Source organism: Mastigoproctus giganteus, chromosome 6 (assembly GCF_048544385.1).
Source record: "Mastigoproctus giganteus isolate SK-2022 chromosome 6, ASM4854438v1, whole genome shotgun sequence".
NCBI classification, from domain to species: Eukaryota; Metazoa; Arthropoda; class Arachnida; order Uropygi; family Thelyphonidae; genus Mastigoproctus; species Mastigoproctus giganteus.
Window position 1 is genome coordinate 93,774,664 of NC_143580.1, and position 27,224 is coordinate 93,801,887.

Genomic DNA, 27,224 nt, shown 5'->3' on the forward strand with positions numbered 1-27,224 from the left:
TTCAGTGGGCGGAACCAACACGTATGGCTTCTTAACTACTTATTATTGTTTAATAACTTTAGCTATATATAACAATCGCCTCCAAAACCAGTCTAGTGGGCTAAGAGCGCTTTGGATTAATAACTGAGAAAATAAATAATGAATGCAGGAAACCAAGTACATACATAATCATCAAATAAAATAATAATAATAAAATAATAATAAATTAAGAAATAAACAAATAAATAAATACATAAATCAAATAAAATAATAATAACCATCCGAACTCTCCAATAACTTACTTAGTTCCTCCTTAAATTCATTCAAACTATCCACTTCAACAGCACCAGACTGTAGTTTGTTCCAAAGGTCAATTACCCGATATCACACCAAATTTCCCCACATTTAACCTACAACCATTCTCCTTCAATTTACATTTATGTCTCCTATGCGTATTCTCTGAGAATAAGCAAGAATGTTAACAGCATTTTGCTTATTCAATCCATTCAAAGCAATAAATAATTCAATCATATTTCCTCACAGGTACCCGATTTCCAGATTCTGTAATGTTAATTTCATTGCTGTTCTCTGCATCCATTCCAACAAATCAAAATTTGGCATGGAGCCAAGTGGTCAAACGCAAGGGTACAACAAATGCACGCGACTGCTAAATACGATTACATTCTTGTATTCACTGCACTTTGCCAACTCCTCTGACCCTATGGGACCATACCGGAGTATAAACGGAAAATTTATTTATTTCGCCAAATTAGTAAGTGATAACAACTTACTAATTTCATTAGATTTATGTACTCATAGATTCAGTTCTAGAAGTGGTTTGTTCCCTCTTGAATTAACTGTTCAACGTAAAATACTGCTGCATAAATTGAAGCAATGTGGCATTAGGGGAAACTTACTGCTATACAATAAGAGATGGTTCAATAGGAAAAAGAGTGGTTATCAATGGGCACTGCTCTTTTTTGAACTAATATGGTGGAGTTCCCAGGGTACTGGACTCATTGTTCTTTCTATATTTATAAATGATATTGTTGGAGGAACATTAATGTCTAAGTTTTCCGATTATAATGAAGCATGGCAGAGTGGTTAATGGGAGTAATCATTGCATGCTATTGAAACAAGATCTCGAAAATTAGGCAGATGGGTTGATAAGTGAATTTAATATCGTATATGGATAGTACTAATCTCAGAATAACTTTCCACTATCCTCAGGCTGGTACCACATAATTCATAAGTTATTCAAGGATTACAGCTATTCATATATGTTGTAAGAAAGTATCATGTATGACATTATTTTCTGAGTGATTGTGCACTTAGACATGAAGTTCTCTGAACAGTTGAGACGGACTGCTGGGATATCGCAGGGGGGTTTTGTCAATTGTGCACAAATTTTGAAAGCAGAGATAAGGAGGTGATTAGTCCACTGTACAAAGCAATGGTCAGCATTTTAGGGAAGGATGTACATCTATTAGAACAGTTGGAGATTAGTGGGGGGGGGGGATACTCTTGACAGAAATTAGTCCAGTTCTGCAAATATGTATGTCTGGAGACTAGGCACCTGGGTGGATATCTGATTGAGGTGTTTAACGGTCCTGCTTGAGCAAATATAGCTGCAATATGGATGTGTGGAAATTTGCTTTCGGCCAGTCAGTACTTGATTGTTGCGACAAACTTCCATCTGGTATTATGGAAATGGGTAGTTTGAATAACTTCAAAAAACTTGGCAAATTTTTAGGAGGTATGGACAGGTGATATGAAACATAAATTTATCTTTTTAGCTAATGCAATATATGCTTGCTTCCTTGCATCATTCCAACAACTAATTCTTCTGCTGGATACTTAAATGGTAGGCCTTTTTGTGTTTCTTATCTGATCCTTCAAGTTCGAGTGCGAAACAAATTTTAATTGTTTTGTATATGATTGAATTTGTAAATATTTTGTAGAATTAGATGGCTGTTAAGTCTTGTCCACAGCTTAACTGTCAGAATTCCAAATCTATATAATCCAAAGAACTGATAGTGTTTATTTCTTGTAAGCAGTTTAGATTTACCGATGTGAGTTAGAATGAAATGCACTCGTCTACTGATCTCTAACCACTTAATTAATGTTTAATTAAAATTGCAGACATAGTATTAATTTTTATACAGTTTTTAAAAATTTTCTGTTCTGTTTAATTTGTTTTTCTGTATCGTTATGATTTCGATATGGCTGTTTTGTTTTGATTTCCATTTCCGGTTTTTACAGAGATTATAGCCAATCGGCTTATCTGGCTCTATATTTTTTTCAAATTAAAGACGGTGGTTTCTTTTTGATTACCAAATTTAACGCTATGTGAAAACCAAGTCAGCTCTTTAAACCCTTAAAAATACTGTACCCCAGTTAATACTGATGGTACATCCAGCAAGACTTTATGATAAGATTAATTGGATTATCCGTTCTATTGTAATTATGAAACTAAAGCACTTGGTTTTCTGCCTATGTACTGCCTTTCATTATTTTATTGCTGCAATGATTATCTCATCTAACCAATGAGAAAATGGTTAGATGAGATGGCTTTGGAATCTCCAGAACTTCATGTCTAGATGGTGGTAATCATTATCTATTGTTTGGAGTTTTTGGCCCTTCATTTTCTTTCTGTTGCTGGATGTTGCGCTTACAACACCCAGCAACCGTAATCATTGTAAGGGAAATACCAAGCAACAGAATGGCAGAGTTTTTAAGCATGCTGGGAGATACTTAAAATAACAAACTGCTTTTAAGCATGCTGGTTTTTAACGATTAATTTTCCCTTGAAATAAATGTTCCCAAACTCGTAAGTCGCGAAATTATGACAGTCTTTCAGCTTCAGTGTTTGCTAGGCCCTTATCCATTTTCTGCACAATGGATTGTGTTTTGGCTGCATCACTGATCAATGAATATATATAGAAGGCCGCTGGGAAACGAAAGAAAAAAGGGATACAGTTATTTTTTTTTTGGAAATATGATTTCTTCATGTAACTTCTGGGCCTTTGAGTAGCATACCTTTGTCGAAGTTAGTAAAAGAGTGTGAGGGAAGTTTTCGGAAAATGCATAATTCGTCCAGAATATACAGGGTGTCCAAATAGAAATGAAAGAATTTTAAAGCATTATGACTTTATATATAAATGTTTCTGATTATATGTTTATATATGTATTTATATATGAATTTTATATAATGAGGTTCAGATTGAATTTTAATGACCCCATAAGAGAAAGCATAATCTGTACTACTGATGGCTGAACAGGTCATTCATAATATCTTCAGAATATCTTCAATTCTGTGTAGACAACCTGAATATGAATGTTGGACGTTCAGTTTAAGAAAAATTCTAAATAATAGATTACATGTTTTCTGAACCTATTGTCAACTGGAATTGCTTAGATGGGGGAAATCCCTGGTGCCGTTTGACACTAAACACCCTATAAAAATAAGTATACATCCGTGAGCCCAAGTATTTCACATTTTGGACAAAGAATTCATTTAGGTAGACTGTTTGATGATGTTAATTTATAAGGAATTATAAATTGTAACAACAGTATTTTTATTTTTTTTAAAACAAATAGCTGAACAATGTTTTATCTTTACAGAAATAATCAGGCTTCTAGTCGATAACTTTCTTCATTACTCGTTCAGTCCTCCTCAGAAAACTGCCGGTGAAAAGAAAATAGAAGTAAATGTTAGTAACGTTATTATTTGGAAGAGTAAGGCTTATTTTTTTAATTAAAAAAAAAACGTTATTTTGGGATGTGCATTCAGAAAGTGCAATTTGGCATATGAACATTTCAAAAGGATAATGCTTATCTCGGCACAGTTTTTTTTTATTTATTTATTATTTTTTTTTTTTATTGAATGGACGGAATGATAATAGCATTGTTCTTGAATTTATCATTTCGAAGATAAACATCGGATCAGCACGAAATGAAAAATTACAAGCACCAAGGAAACTTCTTTTTGTTTATTTTTTATCTCACCGTTTGTTTTGAAAAGACTGCATAAAAACTGAGGCATTAATTTTACCATAATAACGTAGCTGTGTAACAAAAACTTGTCACTCAAAGTAGGAAACGAAATTTGTCACCTACTTCAAGGGAATTCTTTTAATCGTTTTAATGGAGGTCGCTAAATGGTTATTGCTGTTTCATAAACAGTTTTTCAATGATGAAATAAATAGCCACCAAGTTCAAGGATACGTTGAAAACAATGAATAAATTAATAATTCCTGTAATCCCTAACATTTTTTTAGTTGAACGGAAAACTTTCTGAATGTACGTCTTATAAACAGAATTTCGTTTATACCTTATAACGAAAAGGAACTCAAATAAATCAGCACAAGCTCACATAAATCACATTTTCAATAGAAGAGCTATGATTTAAATTACTCCATTTTGACGAAAAGAAAAGTAAACCTGTACTACTACATCGAGAACAATGTTTAAATTTTCAGTAATGTAAAAGAAACCATGTTTCTTTTACATGGTTTTCATACGCTACTAGGCTTTACATACCAACAAAGAAATACTTTGAAGAAATACAAGAAATACTGTTCAAGGCCTAGATCTAAATGGATGTCAGATGAACTATTGAGATACGTGGCAGAGAAGAAAAGGGCATGGAATGCATATAAATTATCAGGTGATACAGAAGCCGATGGTAGATATAAATTAGTCTGTGATCAAGTCACAAAGGATGTCAAGCAAACTAGGCAGATTATGAGAAGTTTCTGGCAAAGAAAAACAGCAAACTTTTCAATGTTTATATTAACAATAGAAGGAAGGGGTTGAATCACATTGGTCTACTTGATGTTTATGGGTTAACTGTTGTTGACCCTGCTTAGGTTGCAGACAAATTGAATAGATAATTTGCATCTACATTCACACATGATGAATTCTTTAGGGTAGGGGATGCCAAAAGTCTATCAAACTCTAACGAAGAGCTAAATGACTTTGTGATAACTAAAAGAAAAGTGGATTAGAAATTGTTGAGGATGGACATAAAAAAGGTACCTGGGCCGGTTGTAAATCTATCCTTTACGTTAAGAGAGACAGAAAAGGAGGTAAGCAAACCCTTGGTTATAATTGTGAGAGCATCCTTGGATTGAGAGGAGTTCCCTATCGACTTGAGAAGTGCGAATATATCCCCAATTTATAAAAGGGGATCAAAAGGAGACATGGGTAATTACAGACCTGTTAGCTTAACATCTGTTCCAGGTAAAGTAATGGAATCACTGGTTAGAGAGAGAAAGAATGCAGAACCATTTCGACAGGCATGCAATTATACTGCAAACAAATCACAGATTTGTCAAGGGGCGTATTGTCTAATCTGATAGGTTAGTATGATTCAGTGACGAAGGAACTGGATGCAAAAAAATAATTTGGCATCGCATACTTTATTTCAGGAAGGCTTTTGATATTGTTGCACATTAAAAAAAAAAAGACTGCTATACAAACTGGAGCGATGTGGTATTAAGGGCAAGTTGCCGCTATGGATAACAGGATGGTTGAGTGGAAGAACACAAAGATTGGATATTAATAGGCGTTGCTCTTCATGGCTAATGCTATTAGTGGAGTTTCCCAGATACTGATGAAGGCATCTATCTTTAATGACGAAATTTGAAGATGATATAAAGGTTGGCAGTGTGGTTAATGACAGTCATCAGGGTAAACTACTGCAACAAGATCTATGAAAATTGGATTGATCGGCTGAGAAATGGCAGTTCAAGTCTAGCATTGACAAATGCAAGATACTGCGCATGGGTAGCAATAATCCCAGAGTAACTTATCAACTGTGTGGTATTACACTCAAAATAGTGAAGAATGAAAAAGACCTGGAGATAATTGTGCAGACAGACATGAAATTCTCTGAACAGTGCAGACATGCTGGCAGGATAGGACAGCTCATGGGATATACAGAAACTGTATGTAAACGGTCAATGATATACAGAAACTTTGCTAGCAGGGGTGAGGGGGTTGATTTCCCCTTTGGATAAGGCTATGGTTAGGCCGCATCTTGAGTACTGTATACAGGTCTGGTCATGGGAGTATTCAGAGGTGGGCAGAGGGGCATATGCCCCCCTTAATCATGCGTATTAGTGCATGCATTTCTGGATCTATCTTAAAAAAACGCTCATAAACCAGGTCGTCATGCTCTCACTTAAGATGATACCTAAATACAGTACTGGGTCTGGTGGCCTCACTTCAGGACGGATATAGATCTGCTGGAACGGGTGCAGAGAAGGGCAACCAGATGGGTGGAGAGAACAAAAGGGTGCTCTTACCTAGAAAGCGTTCAGTTATGCAAATTGCAGCGCCTCGAGACCACTCACGTGCGGGGAAATCTGACTGAGGTGTTTAAAGCTTTGAATGGATGAGTAAGCTGAACGCTAATAGCATTCTTCACACTTGCTGATACTACACACATGAAGAGACATAAATTCAAGTTGAGGAAGGATGGTTGCAGGATAGATGTGCGGAAATTCGCCTTCAGCCAGTGGGTGGTTTATTGTTGGAACAGGCTTCCATCTGTTGTTGTGGAAGTGGATGTGCTGAATAAATTCATAGGAAAACTAGACAAATTCTTGGATGAACTGTTTTTTTTTTGCTGATGCTATATAAGCTTGCTTTCTTCTTGCATAATTTTCCTTTACTATTACTAAATATTTTAATGACAGACTTTTTTTCATGTGAAGAATACTTATTTCAGTAATTTCTGATATAAGAGTTAGCAGTACTGGGCTTCAAGGTCGTTTTTGTATTACGCAGCTGGGCGCAATTTGGTCATAGTAGCCCTTGCGCCAAAAAACAACAACAACAATTACGCAGCTTGTGAGAACTTTGTACAACCACCAAGCTTTTTAATTCAAGAGAATCTGTCCCTGTTACAGTCCAGCTGTAACGGATAATGAGTACATGCCTCACATGTTTTTTTAATACTGTTTCGTTAAGATATATATGGTTCGATATTTAACCAATGAGCATATACGTAAGCGAAAATCAAACAGAATTGCTAAGTTTATCAATTTTTTGGATAAAAACGTCTAAACTTGTCATAGTAATAAAAAGATAAATAAACCAAATAAATAAAACGATAGATAAATAAAACGATAAATAGATAAACAAAACATTTCTAGCAATGTTTTACAGTTAGTGTTACACGCTGTCAAGAATTTATGTAGAAACTGATTGTATACAGTAAAAGCCTAGCCATCCACATCGAAAGTTCATACAAATAGCACATTTTAAACCTCATGTATTAAAAAATGGACGGTTGCACCACTTACCTGGTCATTATCAAGAGACAAGTAATTAAATAAATATATGCATTTTACAACACTAATTAAATGTAATTAAATACATTAAATAAAAGCGATGTTAAACAAGGAAACAATTTATATTAAAATTAACTTTATTTTAGTTAAAACACTGTACTGTATTTATTGTTTACTTTACGTTAAAAAGTGATCACCAAAGCCAGGAAGTCCGTCCTATTTAATCGAACTGTATCAAACAAAATATTGGTTACTTAGGCAAACAAATGTATCCCGTTATATGCATAACTCATCCCTACGGTTGTGGTATCCAAAAGATATCAGAAAAGTTAAAAAGTTGTCATGTTGTATTAACCTTAAAACCGAAAATGGATATTTACAGAAGACTGGAAAAAAGACGAAACTCGTAATGGGCTTATGAGGAGTAACTGATCTTGGTTTTTTTAACAATTTATGATAAAAGAAATCACAGTGATAAGCGCGTAAAAAGAAATATTTTTAATTAAATCAAAAGAAAAAAAGTATAGCATATACACTGGTGTGACTAAGAAACTATGTAACTTCTCATTACTTTTAATAAAAAAAATGTAAACACCAATAAGAGTAATTCTCATCTAACCGGCATTCCTAAAGACCACTAGATGTCGGATAACAGGGGTTTTAATTTTTAAGCTTCATAAAAGTCACTTCGTTACATGTAATATGATGCTATATATGTGATATAATTATTATTATTAACATCTTTTTATTTCCACATGAGTGGGCACCCCCGGAACAAGCCTACATTTATATTAACACAATGGAATTAACTTTAAAAAATAATAAGTGTAATCATCTGAGATTAGGGAATACTGACCAGTTCCATAAAGATGAAATATCGTACGTTCATAAAGTATTACTTCGACATGACTGGAATGTGCTGAACGATCAAGAACTCTGTACGGATATATAGTTCTTTATAGAAGGCCTCACAATCCCTAGAAATAAATATCACAATTTATTCTCTGACAGCAGGAAAAATAATATGTATCACACACACACTTGCTCACTCATACACACGAATTTCTCATAAATGGCTCTATGTACCTTATCCAGTATGGTACTTGGTAAAAATGGTTCTGAGGTAAATTTTGGAAAACAAGTCAGTTTATTTTTTCAAACTTCGTTGCAATTCAGTGTAAAATTCTTGCTACATTTAGTTATCACTTTGAAATGAAAAGAAAATAAAGTAATTTATAGTTACATAAAACTGCCTGAAGTTCGAGAAAATAAAAGCAATTACATGTGTTCATGAAAATATAACACGAAGCAAACAGCACCAAGCATTCTTGTCAAGCAATGTGCGACGATAAGCAAACCTTTGATTTACATATAGAATTAACTTGAGGCTTAGCGTGTTTATATTCACGGGTATACGTCCCCTTAACCATGCGTATAAGTGTTCCTAGGTCTATCTTAAAATAAAAAACCTGGTCGTCATGTCCCCTCCCGCTTACGATGATATGCAGCTTATATTAGTCATCGAAATGTCGTGCGAAATGGGTGCCATTTTCGATTAATAGCTACATGATTTTTACGCATTACTCTGAGGTAATAAGATTATAGGCTTATCATCTTCTCTGATGAATGAATCAGAAAGCAGTGTAAAGGTAGTCGCTCGCTTCTATTATGTTTTTATTTTTAATATTCTTTCTTCCACACAAGTTGCTTACCCTTCCGTTGTACTGTTTCATGGAGCAATTTTCCGCATTTAATCAGTTGTCGTTTTTAATTCCTGCTGATAAATCTGCATCATTTTCAGATATTTTTGAATCGCTGTCTTCATTTAAATAGATTACATGTATCTTTCTTTCTTGTTTTGGATTTTTACTAATTGATTAGGTAGCAACTTTTCTTTCATCCAAAATTCCCTATAGATAAACCTCGTTGCAGGTAGAGGTAGCTACAAATTCGACCATTTCCAGTAATCTGAGATACAACTACTTCGATAAAACTCTGGTTTGAAAGGAGGTTGTTCTTAGGCTGATGTTTTATTATGGTCCACATTAAGGCAATGAACACTATGCATGGCCGTTATTAACTTTCCAATATAAAACTGCAGCCATTATCAACCCACTGCAGGATGGAAGCGTGTTTGTTATTGTTATTTTGGTTTTAAGGAGCATTAGCAACTAAGGCCATATTGCTCCGGGATATGTGGTGGTCATTCCCTGACCTTTCCGCATCCTCCGTATTTGGTAGTGACGGACTCGAACCCCGGTCTAATCAAGAAGCGTGTGCTACGCACTGCTGCTCCTTCCCACCTGGCTACGGAGGCGCCGCAGGATGGAAGCCTCCTCAACAATTCATGCTGAGGGAAAATGGACCATAATCTGCCATGCTGGTCCAGTGCGGGTCGGCAGATCGACCGTATTTAGCAGTCAGGGGCTTGAACCTCGGTCTACTCAAGGAGCGTGTACTACTGCGCTCCCGACCACTCAGCTACGGGGGCTTCCCAATATATAAAGTGATAAATTATATTGACTCTAATAAAGTCAAGCGCTAAGACAACTTTCAGCTTTTTTTTTTTAAATCCATTGAACGTACATTATTGCATTTGATTTGATTCAAGCAAAGGAAGCAAAGTGTACGTTAGTTTTTCACATCACAAAACAGATAAATTGAGTTCCACTATACACAACTTTTAGATATTTTATGGTTAAGTTGGTTTCTGCTTGATTATAATCGATTAAAATGTAATTGCCACTGTGTTTATGTGCTCTGCATAATATAAAATTAATAAATGAATTATTGCGAAGGATACGCTCGTACTGCATTTCCTAACGCCATTTTTTTTTTTTGTGTTATTTGGGGTGAGTAGAATGAACTAAGCTTGTGTCTCAAATTATCTCATAGAAAAGTGACACTGCAATTTGGATTCAAATTAAACTCTAGTATTTTAATCAGAAATAAGTACTACTGTTTGATAACTACAAAACTTAATCAGAGTAATTACGCTAATGTTTCAAATTTTCGTGATTAAAACTTGTCAGTTCATCATACGAAATATGCAAGGGCCGACCAGCGGTTGCTAATATGTTTAAGATGTGTAAGGAAGGACATAATTGCTACATTTATCTTTTGTTTAAGCTATTTAAGTCATTTTAATCCAACTGTATAACATTATCTTCGTGAAACATTAAAAAGTGACATTCACTTTTACAGATAGTCGCAATTGTATAGGGTGGACCAAAAGTTGAGAAGGGGTTTTAAAAATTTGTAACTTTTTTTCTATAATAGGTTTTTTTTTGTTGTTGTTGCAGATGAAGTCCTTGGAATTTAATAATGGAGACTTACACAGTTGAGCAACGTACACTGATCATTCAATTTTTGTTTTGCAAACTCGCTCAAAGATATTATAAAGCTATATCAGAATCCATGATTCGTCGTCTCGCTGCACGACTCTAAAAACCGGGATCTGTAGGTGATTTGCCACGAAGCGGAACACCATTAAAAAGCCGTACGTGGAGCTTCGAATAAGACCCACAAGATTCCACCAGAAAACGAGTATCTCAGGCGGAATTGCCAAGAACATCACTAATGCGTATTTTTATTATTATTATCTGTTTATTTCCATAAGGAAACCACCCCGGGACGGCAAAGTGCCAGGAGGGTGCTAAGTACATATCAGGGTACGAGATACTACGTGCAGTGGGTTACATATACTGAACACGTAGTCTCGTCCCGAAATATTATATACACATTTTATGTTTAATATATACAGTATTTACACATTGATGATTCTGTACATACATTCTACAGCTCATATATTTACAATTCACTAATAATTCCACATATAACTTACATATTAACATAACTGTTATAGAAGGTATATTTTTACAGTCAACAGATTATTATTGTTCTTAAAGCTTCACTTTTATTCACAATTCTTTAGTACTTTGCAGCCGATTCATATTTCAGTAAGTCTGTACGAATCCTGGAAGATCTCTTTCCGGTATGCTGCATCCTCACACAGTTTTTCGGCATCTATCTGTAGTGAGTTAAATATTTTCGCTGTATTTGATGGGAAGAATCTTTGCAGGCTACTAAGATTGTTCAGGACTGAACGCAGTGGATTATTTAGTTCTCCGCAACGTCTAGCAGTGGCACGCGGTTTAACTAGAATATTATCCAGGACTGGAGCATCCACTCTGCCTGTGAGCATTTGTGCGAGAGTGTGTATGTTCCTGTTAATTGTCCGCTGCATCCAGGGTGTGATGTTAAGGTTTGAGTAGAGAATGGCCCTTGAGATAGTAAAAGGGTGGCCAGCAACTCTGCTAAGCCATCGCAAGAACCAGTACTCGATCCCAAGGACGGACTTATAATGTGAATCTGGAGCTGAAGACCAGATTTGCGAGGCATACATTGCAATTGGCAGGACACACATTAAAATGTACTTGGTCGCTAGCTGAGGATCCCTAATTCCTACCAGTTCCTGCCTAGCCCATAAAGCGGCGAATATTTTTGTCTTCATATGGGCGAAGTGTTGAGCAAAGGTGAGTCTGTCATCCCACTTAAGACCCAGGTCCAGGTGAGAGTGCACTTTTTCCACACTAGACCCGTTCACAAAGATTGAGATGTCATTTTTATTCTGCTTGTAACTTATGGTCATTTGGGCAGACTTCTGTGCATTAATACGGAGCCCGATGCAATCCAGGTAGCTCTCAAATTCTCGGATTGTGCTATTTGCCATCTTGAGCCATTTTGAGAAGCTCTTTACACCTATTCCTATATAAGCTGCAATTTGTGAATGATTTGAATTCTCGGATTGTGCTATTTGCCATCTTGAGCCATTTTGAGAAGCTCTTTACACCTATTCCTATATAAGCTGCAATTTGTGAATGATTTGAAGCCAACAGATCGGAATCAGCACTTACCATATGGCGTTGCTTTTCAAGAATTGGTTAGAGAAAACGACGAATTCATTCTCTAACTGATAATGATTGACGCTCGTTTTCATTTAAATGGTTTTGTCAATAAGTAAAACTTCAGATTCTGGGGTTTCAGTAATCCAGCGACAAATACACAAATTTTTTATACAGTTTATTGTGGTATTACGTCCGAAAGAATCACTAGTCCTTACATTTTCAAGAACGAAGATGGTGCTGCTGTCAACGTAAATGGCAATCGATATTGAGCCATGGTTAGAAATTTATTATGTCCAGAGCTTGTAGGCAATTGAACAATGTGGTTCTAACAAGATTGTGCAACAGCATACACGCGCTGCTCGAAGGAGCAGTGTGTGGGTATGGCACCTACGGACCTTATAAAATCAATTTTTTGGAGACCGCATAAGCTCAAAAAATTCTTCATTTAATTTACCTCCACTTTCGCCTGATTTATCAGCCCCAAATTTCTTCCTTTGGGACTATCTCAAGGAACGTATGAAGAAATCTGAATTTATGTGAACAAACATGCAACCATAGAGGCATTTAAAAACAACATCCGTAAGAAAATTCACGGTTTAGAACCTAATGTTTGAGAAATGTAAGGTTAAATCCACTCAAAAGAGTACTAGGTCTTCATGAAGCTGAAAATGGGAGTCACTTAAGTGACGTAATTTTTCAGAATTAGTTTTAATAATAATTTACATTAAATTAATCAACGTTTTAATTTTTGTGTTTTTATCCGCTCAATTTTGAAAAAAAAAAAAAACAAAAATGGCAAAACCCTACGCGACTTTTGTCCAACCCTTTACTTTGAGCCGTGATAATAAATATTAGGGGCATACAGGCTGCAAAACCCATTTATTTTCTGTGCGGCATTAACAAATCCCACTAAACGACCAGAACACCTTTGCATCATTGGTAATCAACGTGATGTCATTGCTACTCGGCATATGTTGTTACGAGTTGAATAATGAAATAAATACTGCTGGATCGAGGTATTAATGCAATTTTGAGGCTCACCCCCGAGCAGCTAATTAACTGAAAAAAGTATGACTACTAGATATGAGTTTCAGTTGATACTCTCTACGGTAATTTCTGACCAGAGCAATGCACAGCTTCATCGTAAATTATCTTGAACTGTTAACCTCATTATTTTGGTGACAGGGTAAGCCTCAATCTCGCCATGTGTGCGTGTTGCAGCCAGAGATCGCCTCCCTTAGCATATCCGAAAGAACTGAAAAATAGTTCAGTTCTGATATGCTAAGTGAGGAGAAGATGGAAGGAGGATTACATATTAAGCACTTGCATGTCCAGTAACAGAGGTGTTTATTAATCTCGTTCAATCGCGTAAATTCACTCCATATATCCACTTCGGAACTCTTTAAAAACTATTAAAATTAAAAATCGTAGGGCCAACAGTAAGGATAACTGAGGGGACAAAACACTGAAATTACAAAATTTAAGAACGAAATGTGGTTAAGAAACTAATCTTTAATAAAAATAATAAATAAATAAATAAATCCTCGCTTAAACCCGTAACCAAGCATTGTAATCATTTGGAACATCAAAATGCTCTTCCTACCAAAATGTTTTTGCGAACCAAAATAACATATGCTAAATTGTTAGTAATAAGTTCACTTTATGGGAGAAAATTATGATTACGAGAAACTAAACTGTTCGAAGGAATTATTGTGCAAAGAAGCGGGATAAATAGGTTTAAATAAGTGAGATTTGCTAATTATATAATTAGCAAATCTCACTTCACTTCGATTAAACCAGATGTACTCTTTTGTTACCATTAAAAACAAGTTTCTTATTCTCCGGTAAAGCCAACAAATTGTGTTTACGACTTGTTGACTTTACCATACGTCATAATTATTAAGTTGTGTTTATAGCTTCATAATTACGACAGCAGGAATCGGATCTAAGAAGTGTGGGTCCTATTCGGAGTGGTTTTGCAGGAAACCTATTATAGACATTTTATATTCTTATTGAAAATTTTTGAGCAATTTGTGTCATTTTTCATGAAACGTGCATGACGGACTACTTTTGCAATGGACAATTATTGTAAGCATACACATAAGTATGTACATGTTGATGGCTCTTGTCTTCTTGTACAAAGAAGCATTTAGTTCGTAACTTTAAAGTTTATATTTATACTTAAAGCCTAAACTTTCTTGCTTTTCTCTCTTAAACCTCCTTTATTTTGTCAAATTCCAAGGTCTTTGCTACACAACGTTCAATAGTGCACTAGAAAAGTAAAAGCAGTTTGCGCCTAAACAATTTCTCAAATGATCCGCTAACTCAGCGCCAATTAATAGTCTTTAAAAAAAAAAAAGGAGTGGCACCCGAGTGGGCCCAATCGGCTGACTCGACCTAAGGATGGAACACAGTTGTCAAAGGACCGAGGTGCACTTTTATTAGTGAATACAGATTCGAAAGAGCATACTGATAACAGCTTGTGTTACACAGAAATTACCGAAATGAATATTTCTGTCTTTGGAGTAGGAGGTCGAATGGTGGGTTTCATTAATTTTTTAATTTATTAAAAATAATGAAATTTTTTCCATAACTACAGTATTTATTACGGAAAAAACACTGCAATATTTGTACATTTACCGACCGACTCCACTGACGATCGAAGAGGCCTTTAAAAATTCTTCCATTTTCCGAAGGGATTCGAAACCAGCCCGCTCCAAACGAGTGACAAATGACAAAACTATTATACTGTCACGGAGGGCGTACACAGCTGTTACTGTATCTTCTTTTAAAAAGATTAAACGAACATTTTGATAAATCGATTGGAGGGCAATTTAATAATGCAGTTATTATCAGTGAAAAATTCAACTTAGCTGACAGCTATAATGATATACTAACTTTCACATACATGGCAAGTAAATTACACCGAACCAAGAAGAATTACTGTTGGGCGAAATAATGATTGCATCTAATTAGGGAGAATGTCTCTCTGAATCTCAATTTTATTGATAATGACCCACTTCAGATATACTGTAATGGATTTCACATGGGCTACTCGGAAAACAAAAAGATTCAAAGTATGCGTCAGCCTCATTATGCATACAATTCATTTTGTAAAATTTAATTTACAAAGTCAAATATAAAAAGAAATCGCTAGTTCAAAGATAAAAATATGTACGGTATTTAAACTATAAAGCGTTTAGGGCTAAAGCCTCAAAGCTATGGAAAAGTCTAGACTATGTATAAGTATAGTGCAAAAGCGTGAATAATACATAGCCAAATCTGAATTAACAGAATGTTAGCAAAACAGCATCGTTTTAAGTTATATCTCATATTGTGAATACCTTCACAATGAGTTGCCATGATATTGCACTACTTCGAATAAGTAACGCTCCACCTGAAGAGAAGACTAATGTTACTTATTCTCAGATGGATACGACCACATAGACGGCACCGTTTCAGGGCTATTTTGTATATGTGTGGGATAATAACTCGACTATCCACTTGTCATTATTAGACTTAGAAAAGCAAAAAGGTAGAGGGTGTAAGATCCGAAAATCTTACATAAAAGGAAAAAAACAAAATAAAATAAATAAATAAATTTTTTTTATAAAGACTTTAGAAATGGGTTTTTCCTTTTTTTTTGGATCCTGCAGCTAGTAGAATAAGGTGGTAACATCGCAAACAGAAATAAGAATTATTCTGGAAGGAGTTATAAAAATTAAATAGCAGTAGAAATGAGGGCAGTGTCCAGCCTTAACTTCCCTTATACTAGGGTATATACAAGGATAAACTATGGCAAACCTGCATGGGGTCTATAGCAAACAAACAACTTAAGGTTTATGAGGGGTCACACACCGGAAACGTATTCTGAACAGCACACACACTAGTTTCTAAAAATAGACGCTATGGTATCCAGTGTCACGTTTTGTGGTTTTTTTGAGTGCAATAGAGACAAGCTGTTATGAGACAGGAAGAGTTGTTTTGGAGTATTCGGCCGACATCAAAGAACACGACGGATGTCATCAGGTTGTAAAGAAAGGGGTATAAAGAATCACGTGCTACGTGGCAGGCTGAACTAGGCCTTCCAACAAATGAAAAGAGAAAAATGAAAAAGAAAAGAGTGATTGGAAGAAAACACTGTGGGGACGCGTGGAAAACTCCGGAAGAAAATTGTGGATGGATACGGACACAAGAGGAGAGAGAGTGAAAAAGGAAGAGAAGGAGAGGGGAGAATTTTTTGAGCGGTGCTAGTGAAAGGGTGAGTCGGGAAGAGTTGCTTGAAAGATGAAGAAATAGCCGACGAAAAAATCGAAGTGAGGTTATCAGTAATGTAGTGAGTGAGAAATTAGGAGATGAACGTGAAGGGGGTAGTTAAAGGGAGTTCTGCAAACAGTGAGAATGAGAAAGGAAGATTCCCTTAGAAGACCCAGTCCACCGAGGAAGGCGATAACATCCTGAAATAGTCATGAAAGGCAAAGTAACAACCCTGGAACAGAAGGTAGCCGTCCTTACAGGCAAAGTAGCAGATCCTGAAAGCGGAGTAGCAGTTGCGAACGCCATATGATGATGCCCGCCCTGGAAGCTGTAAGATGTTGCCCTGGATGGCGGAAGATAGCAGCTCTGGATAAGGATAGGATAGAAGGCCCTTATGAAGACACCTGACCATAGAAATTAAGTAAGTGAAAGTTAATTTGAGAATACTGTAAGTTAACTGCTAGAGAAAGGACTGTAGTGCGATATTTGGGGAATTCAATGATAAGAGAAAGTTATTTTGAAAATACTGTAAGTGAAATACTAGTGAAAGGACTGTAATACGATATTGGGGAATTTAATGATAAAGATAAGATTAGATAGGTGAACCAAATAGGAGCAAAATCTACTCTAAAGCAATTATGGTTGGTTTAGGCAGTAATTTGGAATAAGGAGGATAGTAATGTAGATGAGAAAGTGAACGGAAGGAATTGTAGTAAAAATAGAAATATTAAATGTGTGGAGATAAAATTTATGTATATTGCCAACCCTTAAAGGTGTGTTTGAATGTAACATTGTATTTTGGTGATCAAGTTCTGTAACTGACAATGGTTAAAGAAATATATAAGAAAGAGGAATAGGGAATTAAAGAATAAATTGGTAGTTATGATGATACATAAAAGTAATATGATCAATGATATATTTAACTTTAATGATAAAAAATGTTATTGACACCTATGAGGTATGATTTGATTGTGTTGTAACAGGAGCAGAAATAAGGCGAGCATATAAAGAGTGTAACTATTTAACCTGTGTATGCGTAATGAGAAAGGTGAGATAAAAAAAAAAGTCTGTAAAGGAGCCTGTTAGATAGGAAGAGACTGGATATGTTGTAAGTACCTTGGTGTTGAAACAGTGAAATTCTATTCTTAATGAGATTTGTTATGATTTAACTGTAAATATGCATAATAAACTTGTTTTTATGTATAATATTTGTGTAATTATTTGTTGTACTGGACACGAGCCCATCCGAAGGGAATAATATACATCTAGAAGTTTCCCCCCCCCCCAAAACCTGAAGTCTTCTGTGAAGTTGAAAGTCAGACACACAAGTGGGGAGTAATAAATAGGGGAATAAATCTAAATATAAATTATATATATATATATATATATACAACATTAACCCCCCCCCCAAGGGAAAGTAACAGTAGGAGTGGAAGAGGAAAAGAAACGGTGTAGAGAATGAAAGGGACAGTAACTCCTTCAACTCACACCACTCAAAAACTCAAACTCCTCGAATATGCAATGCTTCCCCAGTGGAGAAGACTGTTGTTACCTATTCTTCGAAACTCCGGACATCATCAGGTTCCCCCTGGTGCCGTTTCAGGGCTATTTGGCCCTTCTTCGGTGGGTGGATAGGTACCCGAGTCACCGTTTCAGGACTATGTGGCCCTTCTTCGGTGGGTGGGAAAAGTCTAGTTTAGACTATGTCTAAACTAGACTTTTCTCTAGTTTAGAGAAAAGTCTAGTTTAGAAAACTCTAGTTTAGACTATGTCTAAACTAGAGTTTTCCATAGCTTGAGGCTTTAGCCCTAAACGCTTTATAGTCTAAACACATGCTACACCATCAGGCATCGCTCATATTGTGGAGTTATACTTCATAACTGTTTTGCCATCATTGCATCACTCGGGTACCTACCCACCCTCCGAAGAAGGGCCAAATAGCCCTGAAACGGTGCCGCCACGGGGAGCCTGATGATGTCCGGAGTTTCCAAGAATAGGTAACAACAGTCTGCTCCACTGGGGAAGCGTTGCCTATTCGAGGAGTTTGAGTGGTGTGAGTTGAAGGAGTTACTGTCCCTTTCATTCTTCTACACCGTTTATTTTCCTCTTCCACTCCTACTATTACTTTCCATCTACCTTTTTGCTTTTCTAAGTCTAATAGGAACAACTGGATAGTCGAGTTATTATCCCACACAAATACAAAATAGCCCTGAAACGTATCCATCTGATAATAAGTAACATTAGTCTTCTCCTCAGGTGAAGCGTTACTTATTCGAAGTAGTGCAATATCATGGCAACTCATTGTGAAGGTATTCACAATATGAGATATAACTTAAAACGATGCCGTTTTGCTAACATTCTGTTCATTCAGATTTGGCTATGTATTATTGATGCTTTTGCACTATACTTATACGTAGTACAGTATTTAAATAACACATGAATCATACTTGTCTCACATCAGTCAATTGTAATTTTAAATTCAAATATTCTTGTTTACATCAAAATTTTTTTATGTAAACAGAGACTACGCACAGACACATATAAAGACATGGGGGGGGGGAAAGATTAGTCACTTGCGATATTTAGGGCACATAATTAATATACTGAGCACGTGTGTTTTATTTGCATACAGCACTGAAATCAGAGTATGAGGTTAATCCATTTTCTCTATTTACAGGTGCATCAGCTGTAACTGAAGACAAAAGGGTTTCACCACGAAAGATGTGAATGAATCGCAAAAAGAAAAGATAATTCTGCAGATCTAAAAGGATATCCTGCTAAAGAAATATCTGAATTTGCTGGTTTCTCAGAAATTAACAGTGTCAGCCAGAAATCAACCAGAAATTTCCCGCAAATCTATGCTAAGTGATCATGATCGGAGATGAATATTGCGTCTAGTAAACAAAAACGATTTAAATCAATACAAGAACTGCTGAAAACGATTAACCGAGGACCTCATTAGTTGAGATCTAAGAGAACATTGTGAACATATTTGAACATGGGTGCGAAGTAGAAGGTACCTGAAAAAAGACAAATGCTCACAGTTGCTCATGAAAGAATTAAAAAAGTTCTTTTAGCTCATACTAGCTAGTAATTGGGAAAAAAAGGGGGAAAAAACAGACTGTTGATGACAACAGAAAACTGTGATGTGGTTTGGCCTATCCAAATTTTGCATATACTCAAATGATACGAGACGATGAATTCACAAGAGAAGCAACAAGGCAGTTCAGCCAACTGTATGCAAGGTGTTGCACAAGCTGGTAGTGAGTCAGTGACGCTTTGGAGATTTTTTTTTTTATTAAATATTATGACGTGTGCCCCTTACTTGAAATACCAATAGGATGAATCAGGCTGGTTATAGAAATATTCGGAATGATTAAAATGTGTTGGTATTTGAGAAAAATTATGATTTCGACACTCATGTTTTCCGGAGTAGCAATTGTCCGGTTTACACGCCTACACTTTTAAACTAGAACCTGGAACGTGAGGGAATGGCAGGACATTCAGATTGGCCAGCGAGGTCATTAGATTTAAATTTCTACGGAGAAGGAAAATTCATGGGACTATTTTGAATGCCTACCTGAATGAATTAACGGATTAATTGCTTTCAGAATAGTCTAATACTGATATGAATTATTTAAGCGTCTAGCTTAATCCATACCAAATAGAATTCATTACGTAATTATTGAGGGGGTTACACATTATTAATTATAAAAATACGCAGTTGACTAATTTTGTCCGGTGTCTGGATACGAAAAGAAAGTGCAAACAGTGATAATACTTCGCACTGAATATTACTTTCTGCACTCTCACATTGCTCTTTTGTGCATGTTGGTGTTAGGAATTGTGCTTTTCTTCATCCTTCCTTCTATTCTAATATTATATTTGAATGTTATGAAGCTAATTCAAATGAAAACTGTAAACGGATGAAATTAATCATTAATGCTAGCTAGTATACTGAAACATGTAAAGAGCAACGGCAAACCAATCTCGACATCTATTATTCGGAATTACGACCATAAAGCACGCTCTTTTATCACTCTTTCTACATTTGATTATTACTTTCAATTCTGTACCAAGCAGACTTCGTGCTGTGTTCTTGTTCACCTTTACTGAACAAGGAAATAAACACTCGGAGGGGGATCCCACCAACAAGACCAGTAACACTTCCGCAAAGGGTTGAAGTCGTATACTTCAAATTGAGTAAATATATTTGTTTCTCTGATTGAAAGTTGAAGCAGATAAGGCGAAGATGCACGAATTACTCCGATCACTGGTTCAGTGATCGAGGAAGTGTAGAAAACGGAAAGTAATACAGACTAAACTGAAGATTAAAATAGGTTACGTTTAACTTTGATTGAAAACGTTTGTGTATTTTTTTTTTTTTTTTTGGCAGTTTTCGTTTGAATCATCCTATAAATAAATACTATGAAATTTAAACTTTATATAATCATTTTGATGGGAGAAAAATCTGTACTTACAAAGTCTGTCGCATTCTGTTTCTGAACACTCTCTGCCATCATCCCTAACAGCTTTAATTGATGGTGTGGAGTGGAGGGAATACACTAAGTCTTCGTTGTCCGACTCGGTGCTTGAATTCCTGAAAATTATTAATTTGATTATTCTTAAAGAAACAAAAGCAAACAGAAATGTGACTTAAGTGCCAGAAAATTTAGAAAATCTCATGTACAGTCAGTTAAATCTGTTAATTTATATCAGGGTGACATAAATATGTATAGCGTAATTTAGTAACAAAAATGAATAAATGTACAGATTACCATCCTTTTCCGGTAAGTTGAAGCTTCAGAACAAAAATTCTCACAACATCCATATTTTTGCTACCAATTTGATATATATATATGTTGGTCATCACTCAATCTAACAGACCTGTATCAGATTATGACTGGTATCATTGTTAGGGTGGCTTAATATCAGCAAGTATTTAAAAGGAGGATACGACAAACCGTTCAAGCTCATCAGTATACCAGAGGTACTGGGAATGGATAACTGTCGAACAATAAATGGCAAATATACTATTGCTATCTATTCAATAACTTTTTCATAAGACTTACTAAAATTATTAAAATGGGAGATCACGTGGCTTTGATTTTTTTTTTTATTTATACATATGTAATGAGGATACATGAAAACGGATCCTTACCTCACAATTATTAAACATTAAATCTTTAAAATCCCAAACTATTTTGGGTTTGATGAATCGTCGGAATCGTAGGTCAGGTCTTGCTAGCATATTGTATCCGTTCAAGTGTGAATTAACGAGGAAATTTACATGCTATGCGGCTGAAAAACCTTGTATAATTAAGAGGGGAAAAGCCTACGCTCTCCAATGAGATTGGCTACTGCATGCTGGGGCGAAAAGATAAATAAGAATTTCTCGCAACCATCTCTTCATCCACAGCAGTGACTTGCCCTCCAGCGCCGCACTGCTCCAATTTGCACAGCAATCTTTTGCGAGGATCAGTGTCAAAAGCTTTACTGAAGTCTAAGTATACAATGCCTAAAGTTTCTCCTCCAATTATTTTATTTTTCATAGTAAATAATCAGAGTGGTCACGCAATATCTTCCCTTAACAAATCCATGCTGTGATTTTCGTACGGCAGCCTTCCTGTCAAGATGCTTTTGTAATATTTCTTTAACCACTGATTGCGTTACTTTCCTAGGGAAAAAGTCAGGTTTAGAGGCCTGTAATTACTCATTTCGCCCTTTTATCACCTTTTATGAGTATGAGAGACATTTGCACATTCCCTGCCTATGAGGATCTCCTGTGAATCCAAGATTGCTCTTTTATATAAGAGCTATATACTTATTAAAACAAATATATTAAACAATTAAAATAAATTTAAAAAAATAGTCATGTTTGTCAATCTTGTGCGGCCTTTGAAAAACAAAAGGTCGCATATGATTGTTTCAGCCATAAACGTGGTAGTTACAAAAACCAGAAAAATTAACTTCGCAGTGGGCGGAGGTTCCCAGCTATTCCATTCCACCACAGTGATGTTTAGACAGGGAAGACCTGCTGAAGGATTTTTCGCCTTTACACTTTGTCTGTGAAACATTTTGTGAAGTCGGCATTCAAGAAATGAGCAAATGGGAATATTTGTGATGGTAGAAATCTATTAGACAGATGGAGACGTTGGAGATTAAGATGGAGTTCCTGGGACGACCGAAGCGGTTGCTGTGAAATTGCCTGCGACACATTTTCAAAAAATCATTCCAGTGAGAAGTTTGGTGGTAATAAATTGGGTGTCTGGTGTCAATGACTGTTGAGAGACGTGGAACTTGAAGTGATTGAACCATGTCTGTTGTATGCAGCTGAGAAGGGAGATGAAGTTTAAAGGTAACTTACTTCAGAACCCAAAACTCAACTATAACAAAGTCGCTTAATTCTAGTGCACGCTGCAAATGCCCAAATTTCAGCAGAACAGAATACTGTGGAATAGATAATGGTCGTGATTTATCTCTTTTAGTATTAGTAATGGCCATATGGTGCAAGGAAGCCCAAGACTTATGCTGCCCAGGGTAAAAAAATAAATAAATACATAAATAAAGAAAATATAGTAAAATAATAAAATAAAATAAATAATAAAAGAAAAGGAAATAGAAATAATTATCCAGCTGACCTTTGAATTTCCCCAAACTGTCAGACTCCACCACCCATGTAGGTAACTTATTCTAGTAATTTATAACCCGCTGGCTACAATAAAACTTCTTGCAATCCAGTCTAAACATCTCTCCCTGTAACTTGAATTTATGGTTTCTAGTTCTAGAATTATTTATAACCGTGAACATTTCGTCCTCATTCATTTACTTTTGCCTCTCAGAGCCTTGAACACTTCAATCAAGTCACCTCTAAGGTGCCTAATTTCCAAGCTGTGCAACCCACATATTCAGTCTTTTTTCATATGGACGCCCTTTTGCCAATCTCACCGGATTTCTTTGTTGTAACATCACGAACATTTGGATGCGTCAATGCATACAAGAGATCCTGATTAGCAAATGCTTAATATTAGATTTGAATTTTAGTTTGAGGTCAAGAGTCCCCGAGATCTGTGTAACTTTTAACCACGGAGATTGGACTCTGCGGAACAATGGCTGGATTACGGGGGGGGGACGAAATTGTTTCATTTAAAACATCATCATTGTGGAAATGGAGAGATTTAAGTTCAGCGGAAAATGAGACACGAGTAGACTTCTGAAATTCGAACACGATATCAGGTGTAGATACTTACTTTTTCTTTTCTCCTGTTTTTCTCCGTCAGTTTTTCAGTATTCTGAATAGGAATATCATTCTATTTATGCCTTTTGGGCTAATGTGGCTCATCCCTTTCCTTCTGGTGTTAACATAAGCAAAGAGTTCTTTGCTACTTTCTTTTACCTCTTAGCCAAAGACATCTGCCTTAGCTTGCCCAACCCCCTTAGTGACTTCATTGAAAATTAATTTGTACTTACTATAAATTTCTGTGTTTCCTATTGGTAAATAATCATCTCATGCATTTTTCTATACGAATACAGGCCATTGTATTCACCTTTACAAAAACAACAGCTCTTCACCCAAGAGTAGTATCTTTAAGTAAATCTTACATGAATATAGTAAAATCACTGCTGCCCAGTGATCTGGAATTCCTTTATCTGGGGATTCTTAATGCCTGGTAGGTCACTGTTGACAGTCAGATAAATGTTTATTTTCGTAAAATTGGTGTTTTACGAAAACACCCATGGGGAAGGACGCTAATCGCCACTCTTAAGTTATTTGGAAATCTAATAAGGTTGAAATTTTAAGGTTTGTTATTTGAAGTTGAACTAATTAACTTGTTTATTTAATTGAAGTTCAAAAATCTTTAAGATTAGGTAAAACGATCTCTATAGGGAATTTTGAAATGTAGTATAAAATTAGCATAAATTGTAATGCAAATTTTGAAGTCAACTTTTCCTTTGCTTCAATAAGCTCAATTATTTTCCAGCCTAGAATACATGGTGCTCAGTATTTTCAGTCTTATAATCTAAAACAATTTATTCTTAAGTATGTCTTTATCTTAAGAATCTAAATGTGTCCTTCTGCTTGTAATCTGTTTGATCTAATAAAACAGGATAAGTATTAAAAAAAATTCTATTTTAATAGATCAAATCAAATTAAAAATATTCGTAAGCTCCATTTTTATTAAAGTAGAAAACATTTTCGTCGATACTATTTCAAGGCTTGGGGCCATTAGAAATCTAAACCGATGGTAAATACAAATTGTCGTTCTTATCACTGTTATCGAACAGTTCTTTTGCTGTTTGTAGGCAACTGGTAATCAAGCTTCTTTCAGGCAAGTGAACTTTTTTCATTTGGTCATGAAAACAGTTTTTCTTGTGAATGTTTTTATCTTGTGAAAGTTTTCTCTTCATAAAATCAGTTAAAATCATTTCTACTTTACAGTATGTAAAATCATTTCTACTAAGCAGCATGAGATTTCTTGACAAAATTTTTTTGCACAAGGCTGTATTGAATATGTGACATCATTTCCTTACTGTACATTTGGGAAAGGTACAGTAAGGACGTATAAAAGCGATTCTCGGACGCGGTTAATATGGTATTTATCAAAATCCAGAGGTGCGATTCATGTGAGCAACCTTGTTTCAAGCTAGATATAAAACTGTTTCATTATAAATCATATTTTATCATTTTTAAAAACTCGTCTTCAAGTGCATTTTGGGATCAAGTTATTTTCAGATTTAACATTTTTCTGATAATAGAATTCTGATAATAGAATTCTGTTATTTCCGTAATAAGAAACAATTTACACTTTTTTGTTTTACTTCATACTTCTTATAAGTGGTTAAATACATGCAGTGGCGATTATCCTTTGCTACATTTTAATTGTGGGTATTCATTCATAAACAAAACACATGGCGTCATTTTATAGTTTTAAAATATCATTTGTATTCCACTCATTTAATTTCAAAGCAACAACCAAAATGAGAATATATCTTGAAATAAATTCTCCATTTACATATAATCTATATAGAAACGTATATGATGAGTCTAGCTCTTCAGTTTCTTCCCAGCTAAAATAAAAACTGACATTAATACAATCCCAGCACAAATATTTATTTTTCGATTACGATGGAAGTTAACGTGTAATTCGTTCTGGAAATTAATATAACAAAACGGAAACAGCTCGAAGCAACTTCTAACTTTATTATTAATTTAGATCACACTAGATATTATTCAATCTACAATTCCATACCCATCTCCTTCTTCTCTCCATAATCGAGTCACTTCACTTTTCACTATGCTTTGCCTATCGGGTATTTCATATCTTATTTCTTCTTTTCTAGAATATCTTTGTCCACTTCCTAAGTTATAAGCTAAAAAGAAATGAAATCATTATGTGACAGCAATAATGACACTAATATTATCGACAGATTGTTAATTTGAATAACCTTAAAATTATACTCTTCATTCTCAATGTACAGAAATCACACTAATTCTTTCCATCAAATGAAACAGGTAACTCTAGTTTTATCTCTCAATCATTATTCTGATAACGCTTTTCTACTTCACACAGCTTTCCCTTTTGTAATTTCTACTTCTCTTACTATCCTACTTTAATAGTTTCCCTTTTTTATTTCTATATTGGCAATTCTTTTAACTAATTATTCGCCTGTTCTCTTCATGGTCATAATAATTTGTTTCTTTTCTTAATCAGTCGATGTAACCGTAGGCAGCACACTTCTCTGCAGCCCATTCCTTTCCTTTAAATTTTAAAATAGTTTTTTGTCTTTATTCTTCTAGTTGACGACGTCTTTTTTTTTTCTTCAAAATATGGTATCATCTGGTTTTTGCTGCTACCTTCTAACTATTTCATTTGTCAGTTAAAGTAAGAATTTTTGATCATGAAGTATCCTTAATACGATAATGGCGAGGCAACATTAAACTCAACCTATAAAATCAATTTGGTATATTTTGAAAATCTCGTTAGAGGAGTTCGAAAGAATAACACTATAATTCCGTCGGCCATGAGGCCATTGAACATTTCCACCAAAATTTCATTAATGCAGAACGACACATTTAAAAACCTCTTTGTTTAGAATCTAACAGTGGTAAAATTGTTAAAAAAAAATAAATAACGACAAAGCTTCTCTGCTTAATTTCTATTTTCCATAATAACTAACTATTTCTGTTATCTCTCACTGCATTTTTCAGCCTTGAATATAGCAAATAAATAGTAATTAATAATCAGGATATAGTTTGAGTGGCACTTTAAAGGCTTGGATGTGACTACATTTCACTAAAACACCATCGAGCTTCTCCATTATCTTTTCTTTATCCCTAATAATCTTTTGGCATCATATGCACTTCTAGAAAGTTCAGAATGAATCCTATGGTCTTATATATTACAATATGCTGCATATTACTCGCGAAAAGTCTTGTAAGCAGAATACATTTTTTGATATTTCTTTTTTTTAAAAAAAAGAGACAGCCTGGAATCTTCAAACAGAAGTCATACAATGGAAAACAAAGTGACTCAGGAGGTTTCTTGAAATCCCTTTAAGTATAGGCAACAGCATAGCCGTGTTCTAAAATTTACTGATTATCATAGCGTAATCCTACAATAGTCAACTTGATAGGCTTTGCGCAGTTTTCTTTTCCAATCCAATTTATCTTTCCGCTGGTCCTCAGTGGATTTATTTTTGAACGAAAATATTTTTGTCTGCTTAACAGTAGGTACATCATATAACAGCTTTCTGATGACGTTAATGCGAAATATAAAAT

The 27,224-nt window shown here is 35.2% G+C and overlaps 1 protein-coding gene across 1 annotated transcript in view; it reads right to left on the minus strand.

Annotated features, from left to right (window-relative positions):
- Window positions 1–3,617: 3,617 nt before the first annotated feature.
- Window positions 3,618–27,224, minus strand: part of LOC150084465 (cell adhesion molecule Dscam1-like) — a 421,339-nt gene continuing 397,732 nt past the window's right edge. Inside the window, exons 25-28 of the mRNA XM_090376247.1 lie at window positions 25,696–25,816; window positions 20,926–21,044; window positions 8,137–8,257; window positions 3,618–3,663 (exon numbers count right to left, since the gene is read on the minus strand). Of these exons, the coding sequence (XP_090232373.1) occupies window positions 8,208–8,257; window positions 20,926–21,044; window positions 25,696–25,816 (290 nt within the window). The 3' untranslated portion in view covers window positions 3,618–3,663; window positions 8,137–8,207. The remainder of the gene's footprint in view (window positions 3,664–8,136; window positions 8,258–20,925; window positions 21,045–25,695; window positions 25,817–27,224) is intronic.